A 12091-nucleotide genomic window follows, 5' to 3' on the forward strand; every position below is an offset into this window, starting at 1 on the left:
ATGGCCAAGTGTGAGGAGGCAATCAAGTGGGGGACAGACTCTCCACGCGTGTGCAGACATATATACAAATGTACGGTGTGCAAGGAATGAAGAGCAAGGCAAGTCGTTAGAGGGAGGCTTCCTGGGGGAGGTGGCTCAGCTTGGCCTGGCAGAAAGGAGAGGATTTGGCTGGTCCAAGGAAGGAGCCATTTCAGACTAGAAGAGAGTGAAGAGCCCCAGCTGCCTGGGATGGAGGAGCCTCCATTACTCAAATGCCAGGTGGAGGAGGAGTTTCGCCCTGCTCAGATAGGCATGAGCTTGCTGTTGTTCCTGGTTCCTGAGTGGTGCAAGAAGCTGGTGGCAGGGTTTTAGGAAGCTGGAGCTTGCAGGGTGAGCAGGATGGCCCGAGAGCAGGTGAAGAGGGAGAAGCAGGGTGGCTGTGGAAAGGTCTTTGGGGGGCAAAGTTGGAAATAAGGAAAATCAGCAAGCAGTGATTGATAATCTTGCCACCAGCACGACCTCAGTGGTGGTCCCTGTCAGCTGGAAGTGGGCACGGGATGTGTCTCCTTGTCACACCACCTTCTGCCAAGCGCCCGGAGTGCTTTCAGAGGTGGTGCTGGTAGTGGTGCGCCGTGTCAAATGAGGATTCCAGACAGGGTTGCCGTAGCAACAGAGACCCCAGAAGAGGAGGAGAGAAGGGAGGCAGCAGCAGTAATGAGCACTGTTCCTGAGAGTGTCAGTGTGGTGGCATCTCGAGTGGGTGCCTTCTCTTCTGAGCTGTGCAGAGAACAAGCCTCTGTTGGGCGTCACACACTCAGCAGCTCCCAGAGGGCCTGGGGGGCGCTTCTGGTGCAGCAGAACTAAGCACCAAGTGCGAGCCCTCGCTCCGACCCGGCATCATCCTGACTTTGGTAGGCAATGCTTCTTTCTGTGTTGCTGAGGCCAGCGAGGCGGGAAGGGTGAGTGTCATTCCCTCCATTCTGGCGGTGCCCACACTGGCTCAGAGGAGTACCAGTGTCAGGACTAGAACCCAGATCCTTACCAGTGTCAGGACTAGAACCCAGATCGATGACTCTAGGTCTATGGTTCTTTTAGCTGCATCTTCTCAGCTTCCAGAGCCAAGAAATGCTAACAAAAGCCCTCTTCTCCCCTAACCCGCCCCACCTGTCTCTGAACTGCCCTCCTGCCAGACGGGGCACAAGGACAGGCAGCCCAGGATAGGGCTGAGGCCCAGGTACACCGTTGAGGGGAGAAACCATGTTCTGAGCTGTCCTCTACCAGCCCTTTCCCGAGGTCCTCACTGCACTCATCCTCTTGCTCCCTCACACCCACATCCAAAGGAGCAGAACGCTGCCAACTGGCCAACCTTCTGGAAGACGAAGGCCGTGCGCCAGCCATCGACCCCACCTGTACCCGCCCCCGAGTGCCAAGTGAGGAGGTGCCGCCTGGGGCTGCCTCCACTTCCTCCCTTCCCAGGGCTCTCCCCCGAAGCCTCCCCCTTTGCAGCAGTACCTTGTAGCAAGCTCTGGAGATTAAGCTCAGCTTCCTGGTACAGCTCCTCCACACCTGGGGGCCGGCTGGAGGAGAGGAACACATTCACTGGCTGTTGCCATGACGACTCAGGGTGGGAAGCAGTTTTCTTATTCTCCAGACCTAAGTTGGAGGCAGCTAGGGAAGAAGAGCACCAAGTGAGCCTTGGAGATGCTGGGCCACGTGATGACGAAGATGCCACAGTTGCTTTTAACACTTCGTTCGAGAGGCTCCGGTGTTTGAGCTGAAACCTTCCAGGAATGCAGGGCAGGCCAAGTGCTTCTTAGGAGGCCTGGCGTGGCCTCTTCATCCTGAAGGGCCAAAGAGGGAGAGGGCCCAGGACCCTCTCCTCAGCTTACCCTGCCTAACTTATCAGTCTCATCCTCTCGCCCAGCCGTTCATTCTCTCATTCCAAGCCACAACTAGGAATTTTGCCACTCGGGACAAGTACCAAACACTGGGCCTGGGAAAAGAAAAAACCGAGCCATAACCTCTGGGGTATGCGGCAGGGTGAGCGGGGGAAGACCAAAGTCCCACAACATCAGTCTGCAAGCAGTGAAGCCACTTCTGGGGAGGTGAGGAAGGAGGCAGACAAACTTCCTCCAGTTTGCCATCTGGTAGTTGCCCATTTTCACCAATGAGTCTGGATCACTAGGGGATAAGCTTTGCATTTCTATGTGCTGAAGGAATATAAATGTTGTCAAGGAGCCCTCTAAATTCAGCAGCTCTGGAGCAAAGGCCCAGTTGTCCCACCCTAGTTATGGTTCCACTCTCAGTCCTTCATTTGTGGACCAGTATATTCAGTGCCTGCAATGTGCCAAACCATGAGATGGCCATGAAGAGTGAAGCTTCTCCCAGAGCTAACAGGCCAAAAGGGAAGAAAAACCATGCACATAAATAACCCTAATTTCAACCAGATCATGGTCAACAAACACAGTAATCAGGGCATTTGGGCCGGGGATGGGTCCAGGGAAGGTGCTGTTTTTGGCTAGGAGAAGGCCAGCACCTCCACCCCATTCCCCTAATCCCTTACTCCCTGTATGGGCTGTGAAACCTGGAGAGAGGCCACGTAGGCTATGACGAGATGGGCCAGTCAGGGCTTGGGAAGGTGGCTACACATAGCATCAAAGTCCTGGATTTCTGGATGAAAATGGGCTTCTCAGAAACAAAGATCCACAATTAGCACCTTGGCTATAGGAACATTTCTGTAGTGGCAAGTACTTTTGGCATATGAACGTGAGCGTTAGCAGAAACCCAGAATGGAGGCCAGATGCTGTGCTGAAGAGAACATGGAAGAGTGATCTGGAGCTAAATTAGGGGAACACTGATCCTGAGACAGAGAGACAGAGGGAGGTTGGGAGGGAGGGAGGGAGGGAGGAAAGCAGGGGGAGAGAGAGAGACACAGAGAGAGAGACAGAGAGAGAGAGAGAGAGAGAGAGAGAGAGAGAGAGAGAGAGAGAGAGAGAGAGAGAGAGAGAGAGGGAGAGGCAGAGGCAGAGACAGAGACAGAGACGGAGACGGAGAGAGAGAGGGAGAGGGAGGGAGGGAAGGAGGGAATAATAGAAGATATAAAATGAATCATTTTGATTATGTCAAATTAAAGAGATTTTGTACAAACAAAACCAATGTAACCAAGATTAGAAGACAAACGACAACCTGGGGGGAAATTTCTTATAACAAATGTCTCTGATAAGGGCCTCGTTTCTCAAATATACAAAGAACTAAGTCAAATGTATGAGAATCCAAGTCATTCTCCAATTGACAAATGGTCAAACATTATGAATAGGCAGTTCTCCAAGGAAGAAATCAAAGCCATCAATAATCACATGAAAAAATGTTCTAAATCCCTGTTGATTAGACCACCTCACACCTAGCAGATTGGCCAATATGGCAGTAAAATAAATGTTGGAGGGGCTGTGGCAGAATTGGGACACTAATGCATTGTTGGTGGAGCTGTGAACTGATCCTACCCTTCTGGAGGGCTATAAAACTGTGCATACCCTTTGATGCAGTAATGCCACTACTGAGTCTGTTTACCAAAATATTGTCCAAAAATATTTCTAGCAGCTCTTTTTACAGCACCAAAGAATTGGAAACTGAGGGGCTGCCCTTCGATTGGGGAATGCCTGAACAAAATGTGGCACAAGTTGGTGATGGAATACTATTGCACTATAAGCAAGATGATTTCAGAAAAAGCTGGAAAGATCTACATGAACTGATGCAGAGCAAAACAAGCAGAACCAGGGAACACTGCACACAGTAACAGCAATGTCAGATGATGATCATCTGTGAAGACTTGGCTCCTCTCAGCAATGCGCTGATCTGGGCCTCTGATGGGGAAGGCTCTCCACCGGCAGAGACAGAGCTGTTGGCGTCATCTTCGCATCAGCGTGTCTTTGGTCTCATTTGGGGGGTTTGGGCTATGTGTGAGAGTGCTCTTCCAACAACGACCCAGATGGAAGTGGGTTTTGCAGGACAATAAAAATAAAATAAAAGAGATCATGGATAAGGAGTCACAGAAAGGGAGTCTGAGAACTGGAAGGGACCACTTCCAAGAATGTGAAGTTCACTACCTGCCAAGACCACATGCTTCCCTAGATATCTTTTAGCAAAGTCTCATTATGTATAAAGTTCTGTGCGATGCTCGAGGTTTTACAAAGATGGAGGAGATCAGGCTTCCTTGAAAAGGCGTGCTTCTGCCTTCCTGTTCAGATGACTGGGTGAAAGGCCCTGATCTCAAAAGGGCCCCAGATTGAACAATGATCAAGAAATCCAAAGAGAAACATCAGAAAGTTCTTTCGACAAGATCGAGACTACACAAAAAGACAGCCAGAAGCTGCAATTGCTGAAGAAGGATCTCTCCAGGGAGCTCGAGGGGGGGAAGGAGGGATGGAAGCCTTTGGCAGCACCCTAAGCAGGGCAGGCCTGGGTAGGGTAAGGGATAGAGGGCTTAAAGCGACACCCCGACCAGGGTCACACTGAAGCAAAGATCCATCGGGGGAAGGGGAAGCTACTGAAAAAGACACTGAGGTCAAGACCAAACGGGATTCAATCCAGGTCTAATCAACCCATGAGTGCCGAAAGGGAAATTAGCCTAGCTCTGGCCAAAGTCTCAAAATCAGAACCGATGGTGGAGATATGGGTGAACACAAGAAGGCACTAGACATCATGGAGAAATACGATGGGACAAGAGATACCCAGGGAGCAAGCCCAGAAGAAGAAAGTGACTACACAACAAATACAAGCAGTGCCCCTAGGAAAAAACTGAGCTGGCCACAAGGATTGCAAGGATCCCTGGGAAGAAAAGCAAAAACAGTGTTTGAGGGAGAGTTAAGGGCCCCAGAGGAAAGAAGTAGAAAGAGAATAAAGAGCCAAGAGCAGAAGTTGGAAAGGGGCTTCAGAGCAAGCTTCGAGTCACAAAGTAAGCGAACTTTAACTCTGGAGAGCAGGAATAAGTGGCCCTTTCTTTAATAATGAACAGCATCTAAAACCCAGGACCAGCATGATCTGCAAGGGAGAAACACGAGAGGCCTTTCCAATAAGATCAGGGGTGAAAACTTCAAACCAATCCCCCAAAAGCCCAAGCCCCAAGCTGAGTACAAAGGATTTCAGTTTCCGAGACAATTCAATGACTGTCCCACCATCACACAGCCACCGGCAAGTGTCAGGGGCAAAACTGGAACCCAACTCTGTCTCGACCGACACCAGGACCTGTGCTCCGTCAACTCGAGCGAGCACACCGGCTTTATTATACAGCAAGGCTGTCTAGTGTCCCCACTCTTATGTACCGCAGGGCCACAGAGATGCTAGCAAGAGCAATTGAAAATCTACATCAACTGAAGAGGTAAGCAGTGGCAAAGAAGAAAGCAAGGGATCGGTTTTAGAGACCGGGCGGCAGGCACTCCAGAACCCGAGAGAGTCCACTAATTAATTGAAAAGCTTTGGGAAAAACTCCAGAGATCACCAGCTTTCCTGGATATTGCCAGCAAAACCCAACAGGAAGAGCGGGAAAGAGGATCCATTTAAAATAACACCAGCGCAGTGACTGTTTGGGAGACCCCGAAACTCTATGACTATGACTACTCTTTCCAGCAATGAAGGCCAACCTAAAAAGTTGGAGAAATATTAGTTGCTCATGAGAGGCAGTGTGGTACAGTGGGGAGAGATTCAGCCTCAGAGGCAGGAAGACCTGATTAAAGTTCAAGGCAGTGTGACTGTGGCCAAGTCCCCTAACTTCTCTGTGCTCCAAGCAACTTCCCATGACTAAGTTTTGCCGGTGGGTGGGTGGGCAGTCGGTCAGTATTTATGAAGCCCCTACTTCTACTACTATGTGCCAGACACAGAGCTAAGTGCTGGCGGTGCCAAGAAAAAGGTTGCTTTGCATGGGGAGGGGCCTTCCCTGTAGCAGGAAGGGCAGAGCCCCCTTGATGTTGCTGTTTATTGATCGAGGATGGAGGTGGAAGAGGGTCAGTCCCACTTCTAGAAGAGCCGCCACTGGCTGGCTACACAAAAGTCTTTTTGCCAGGCTCATCTCACTGGATCTTTGTCCATCGCCTTGTTCCAAACTTCCCTGAGGGGTCTCCTGCACCCCAGGGAGGGACGACTGTGGGCGAGAAGGGGGCATCACAGCCACCAGATGGCGCTGGAGTCAGCTGAGGCAGAGCACACACGGTCCCAATCCTGGCAAGCCCTACCATTCCCGCCAACAGCTAATAGAGCGCGGTTCTCGCTAGATGATGATGGCCAGCATTTCCATGGCGCTTTACAATGAGCCAAGCACTTGACGCACACACGCGTGCACGCTCCTTTGGGCTCCACAAGGACAGAGACTGGTATTGCCAATTTACAGAAAGGTCACAGCGCTGGCGAGTGTCAGAGGAGAGCTTGGGTAGCAGGCCTCTTCCCACCCTACATCCAGGGTGCCCCAAGTTAGGAGTCACGAGGGCCCAGTTAGCTTCCATCCCATGTCTCTGAGACCCCCCCAGCTGCCCCACCAGGGGAGGTCTCTCCACCTCTAGCTGCGGCTCGGCCAACTCCCTAGTGATGGCCTTGAGACAGTACCCAGCAGGCACCTTCATGGGCCCCACAATTGGTAACCGCCACCTCAACGTGCATCATAGATGCACAAATACATGTGGGTACAAATGGTACTTTTCACACCTCGACTCATCTGAGACTCCTAACCAGCCTTACTTACTAGAGAGCACGGCTACTATTACAGGTAGCTATCGGAGCTACTGTTACCCCACCTCTTGTTACATGGGAGGAAACTGAGGCTCAGAGATAGGGCCCAAGTCAACTGCTAACTAGCACCACCACCTTACATCTGAACCTGGCACCCCTGGAGGAATAGAGCCAGTGATGGGGAGAAGCAGGCCAAGAAGCCTGACCTCACGTCTACCAGGATAGAAGGACAGGGGTGACTCCAGTAAAGAAGAAGGAAGGGGCAACTGACTTCCCCAGATCTTAGCAGAGGGCAGGACAGATCCCAGAGGTTCTAATTGGAGGCTGGGCTCCAAGAATCCCCCCCTCCACCCCCAGGGCTCATGGTGGAGATGGCCCATCCTCCCCATCACACAGAGGGATTCTGGGAAAGGTTTCTGCATGGAGGAACCCTGGCCTTTTGGGTCCCTTGGTTGCCTGGTGTACCTGAAATGAAGCCAGGTAAGCATTAACTAAAAGCCATTTCTGTCTCTCAGTGAGTTGATGTTTTGTAAAGGACCCCACCGCTTCAGACTAGAATGGGGATGGCTTCTAAATGAAGTCAAGTGCCAAGGGGAACCAGCTAAGAACACTTAATTAACTAACGAGCATAAGCACGGGAATTGAGGTCCAACGAGCTTGGCTTCAGCCCCATTCCAAGTCCAAAGTCAGAAGCAGAAAAGCCTTCTGTGACTGGTGAGAGACAATGCCAGGGGAAAATGCAGCCAGTATGGACCAATGCAAAGAGAACTGGACTCAGTATTCAAACCTGGGTGACCTTGGGCAAGATCTGATCCCTCTGTGGGCTGCCTCAGTTTCCTTCTCTGGCAAATGGCAAAATTCCAAGTGGCCTCCAAAGTCTCTTCTGATTCTAAGGCTATGGTTCCCTTCCTTCTTTCCCATGACCCTTTCTTCTCAGATCCTAGAAATGAGAATGGAACCTGAGCAAAGGCTCGAGGAGTGATGGCAAACCTTTCAGATAGTGTGCCAGCCCCACCCGTCCCAGAGACCAAGTGCTGTGCCCTGGCACCCCTCCTTACCCCAGACAGGGGAGGGAGAGAGGGCTCCCACTGGGCTGTTGGGCAGAGGGGCAGGTGATGTGAAAAATGTTGAGGCACAGTGGAGAGGAGAAAGGGAGCAGCTCTGCCCAAGTCCCTCTGCCTTTCTAATAACAAATTCTGAGGGGCTGGGGGGAGGGTGGCACATGTGCCCACAGAGAGTGCTCTGTGTGCTGTATTCGGCACCCATGCCATAGGTTTGCCAATACTGCCCTAAGAGAATGTGGCTGAGAAAGTGAAAAGGACCTTTAAAAGAAGTGGGCCCAAGAGGCAGCAGGATTCTGCTCAGGGCCAGCTCAGATTCTGCCTCTGAAGCCTTTCCTAACTCTCAGACTCCATGATTTGGCCCAACTTGAGGAGAAGGTGGCCACATTGGGACCTTGCAGCCTGAAGGTCACTCCTCTCCCCCAACATCTCTATCCCTGGCGAGTCCACAACATTATGTCCCCTACAAAACAGGCCACACGTTTGAAGTAGGCCTCGGGACGACTTACTGAGCTGGAAGTTGGTAGGTGGGAGAAGGTCCCACCCAAAATCAGCCAACCTGATTTCATGTTTCTCTGAATCTACGCCTAAAACTAGGTCTCTTCAGGCAGGGCAGCCCCTTCCTAAAGTGGGGCTGATCCAAAAAGCTCAGTCAAGGGACTTTCTGTCAGTTGGCTAGGAATAATGGTGGCCTGGCCCATCCTGGCTTTCAGTCAATTAAAGGCTGAGGCTTCCTGGGATCACTCCAAGCCCACCCTACCCCACCCAAGGGCCCCTCAGTGCCTGTTGTCATTCAGGTCCTCAGTCACATCTGACTCTTCTGGATCCCATGAACCAAACTGTCTGTCCAGGGGGTTTTCTTGGTAAAGGTACTGGAATGGTTTGCCATGTTCTTCTCCAGTGGATTAAGTCAAATAGGCTCAAGTGACTTGTCCAGGGTCACACAGCTGGTAAGTATCTGAGGATAAACTTGGACTCAGGTCTTCCCAACTCCAGACCTCGTCCTCTATCCACTGAGCCATCCAGCTGCTCCCCCTCAGTTAGCCAACATCGTAGCCTCAAAGGAGGGATGGATGGAGGTGGCATTAAATGTATCTATCCCAAGTGTGTGTGTAGCCAAGGCATGCTTCTCAAATGAGAAGCCTCCAGCTAGCACTTCCTGCATCCTGTGTAGACTGGGGAATGCTATATGGCTCTGATGGGAAGTCTGAATTCTCTCCAGGGGGTCCAGATGCTCCAGTTACAGGGAAATTCGCTCCAGACGAACATGGTTCAAGGCCAGGAGAAAACATCTTCCTGTCTGCTGAGGGAAGCCTACATTCCTTTGGGGGGAGGACAGAGGCATCCGACCTCAGGGACCCGTGGCCTGCAGTGAGGAGGAGCCCGAAGCTTCCTGTTTGCTCAGGATCAGCTCAACTAAGTCCCAGGCCCAGGTCTCAGTAGTGTGTAAGAGGCCCAGACCCTCCTGGTTTGCAGGGAATGCTTAGAGCCAAGCTAGGCCCCAAACCGAAAGGCCAGCTCCCACCTGAGGCCACTTTTTCTGGACTAGCTTCTCCCAAAAGGCAGAGCCAACACAGCATCTCAGGGCAGCTGGGCGCCAAGAGAAGGGGCCTGTGCTGGCTTCCTGAACCCCTCCGAGGGAAACGCTCTGACCAACGTGCCTCCGGACTGCTTCAGCAGTCTGTTCAGTCATCCTTACTTGAACAATTAACCCATGCTAGAGAGGGACTCAGGGATGGGAAAAGGGGCGGCAGATGGAGTCCTAATGGGAGAGGGGCAGGCAGAAAATAGAGAACTGGGTCTCCAACAGCAAGAGTCAAGAGTGTGCGAATCCCGGGCCTGCTAATGCACCGGCCTTTTCTCCTCTGTGACCTCCAAGTTCTCTTCCACCTCTGCTTCTAGGATTGCACAACGGCTGCGGCCCAACGGGGGAAAACGCGCCTGGCGAATCTCACGGACACTTCATAGAGAATAATTGTTTCCCCCCGGCTCGGGCCAGAAAGGCATGCTGAATGTGGAAGTCAAAACCAGGTCCCCAAATTCCTTTCAGAGCCCAGCCCAACCACACAGACAAGAACCTCTGCTTGAAGGGCCAATGTGGGTCTGATCAGAAAAGCAAGTGTGCCAGGTGGCCCTGGAGGACTGGAGTTTGGGGCCCGAGGGTTCAGTTGTGGTGATGACAGCAACAGACGGCCGCAAAGAACGAAAGGAGGAAGGAGGAAGGGGAAAAGGGAGGGAGGAAGGAGACTGGCATTTATTGAGTGCCTACTATATGCCAAGCACTGTGCCAGGTGCTTTATAAATATTTTCTCACTGGATCTTCAGAGCAACCCTGGTTTTACAGCTGAAGAAACTGAGGCAAGCAGAGGTTCAGTGACTTGCCTAGGGTGTCCAAGCTAGAAAGTCTCTAAGGCTGGACTTTAATTCAGGCTGTCCTGACTCCAAGCCCAGGGCGGCCTCTATCCACTACAGCACTTCCTAGTTGTCTCTAAGGGGAGAGATCTGGACCCTACTGGCTTGGGCTAACTGGCAGCCCTTTTTGGTTCCGACTACTGCTACCCACCATTGGGCAACAGCCTCCTGAGCTGAACCTTTGGAGGCCCAAAGAGGCTTCCTTGCTACAGAGGGTGAGGAGGTTTGGGGGCAGCCGGGGGAAGCAGGGGTTGGGTGGAACAGGAAGGAGAGTGCCTGTGGTTCCTCTTTCAAGAAACGTTTATAGAAATCTAGAAACCTGGCAGCTTCCTGTTCTTCTGGCCTCTGAATGAGCAGCCCAGGGCAGGTCTAGGATTATGACATGAGATCTGAGATCACATAAATCTGCTCCCCCAAAGCATTCCTTGCCATGTGACTTTGGCCAAATCCCTTCTATTCTCTGGGCCTCGGTTTCCCTTTCTGCCATCCTGGTAGCCTCTCCTTCTCCAACAGCCTCTGCTCTTTCCTACAAACCAGCAGATGCCTTCTCTGTCAAATCTTCAGCCTCTCTTCTCTATATCCCAGTTTGGTTTGGTTGCTGTAAGGCCCTCCTCAGCCCAAGAACGATCTCTTAGCTGAGTTCCATTGGCTCAAGGATTTGTGCCCAAACCAATACGGGTTGGCACTACCCCGCTGCTGGGCAGAAGGTGGCCCAAATGGCCAGTCTCCAACTGGGACACCCCAGGACAGCAGTAGCATTGACATTTGCACAAAATGGCCGAGGCCATCGCCTCTCAATCTGCCCACCTGTCAGCCACGCTGAAAGTGAGCTCCTGCCACGCGTTGTTGGGCAACTCACCCAAAGAGACATTTGTTGTCCGCAGCAGGAGGTCTAAAAACCTCATTCAAGAAAGGAAGAGGAACTGAGCTTTTCCAATGGCCCTCTCTTCTTCGCCAAGGCCCAAACCAGAATCCTCTCTGAAATGTCGAGGGCAGAAAAGAGTCCAAGGAACCTGGGTTCAAATCCTTCCTCAGACACTTGTTAGCTGTGTGACCTTGGATAAAGCCCTTCCCCTCCCTGGGCCTCAGCTTCCTTCTCAGTGGCTCATATGGCTTCAGAGGGCCCTTTCTATTCCCCATGTATAATGCTAACGCAGTGGAATTCAGTGATGCACTGTGGTCCCAGGGAGATCAGAGCCCCATATGGTAAGAGCCACCTTCAGCCTTATCAAGCAGCTGTAGTTCTCCACTAATGACAGTAGCTGCCAGTTCTCTGGCACCTTTGGGGTTCAGAGAGTGCTTCCCTCCTGACAGCCGTGGGAGGTTGGAGCGGAGGCACTGCCAGTCCCCCCATTACATGTGAGGAACATCTGCGGAGGCCTCCGTTTCCAACAATGCCTGGGCTGTTTGTGGGGCCTAGTGGGGTGATCCCACCAGGCAAGGAGGCTCTGGGAGGCAGGAGTTTAACAGAACAGGACTGCAAAGGAAGATGGGGATGTACCAAGGGCTTGGGAGGAGCAAGAGAAAGAGAGACAGAAGGTGATCGCCATGGGCTACTCTTCGGCCTGCCCAGAAGGCCTCCCGAGAAGATGCTAAAAGAGCGCTTGGCCGTCCGAGTGCACCTTTGCCAACTCTGCTGGTCCTCGGGAGCATTAGAAGGGCTGAAGGAGAGTTCCATCCGCACACACGTTTACTGCTTCTCCTTCTCCACGTTATTTATGCTGTGTCATGTCTTAATTAAATGTCTGGCTATCTCCGAAATGTCCAGAAGCAGGGGGGCTCCAACTAGACTTCAACTAGTTATCAGTCCCAAGTAGCCACAGGGAAGCTGGGAGAGCAGAGGAGCTCTGGGACTCCAAATGGCGGCTGTAAAACCAGAGAATCTTGGGACTCTGAAGGGACCATAAGGATCATCTAGCCCAAAT

At 52.0% G+C, this 12091-nt stretch overlaps 1 protein-coding gene across 7 annotated transcripts in view; it reads right to left on the reverse strand.

Moving 5' to 3' along the window:
* The window catches only part of NHSL2 (NHS like 2), a 164916-nt gene that overhangs the window by 26355 nt on the left and 126470 nt on the right, over positions 1-12091 (reverse strand). For 4 of the 7 annotated variants that reach the window (XM_056809526.1, XM_007507732.3, XM_016426820.2 and 1 more), the window contains exon 2: positions 1492-1647. The exons of the other annotated variants lie outside the window; for them this stretch is intronic. In XM_056809526.1, the coding sequence (XP_056665504.1) occupies positions 1492-1647 (156 nt within the window). The remainder of the gene's footprint in view (positions 1-1491; positions 1648-12091) is intronic. 7 annotated transcript variants of the gene reach the window in all.

Source organism: Monodelphis domestica, chromosome X, assembly GCF_027887165.1.
Source record: "Monodelphis domestica isolate mMonDom1 chromosome X, mMonDom1.pri, whole genome shotgun sequence".
NCBI lineage: Eukaryota > Metazoa > Chordata > Mammalia > Didelphimorphia > Didelphidae > Monodelphis > Monodelphis domestica.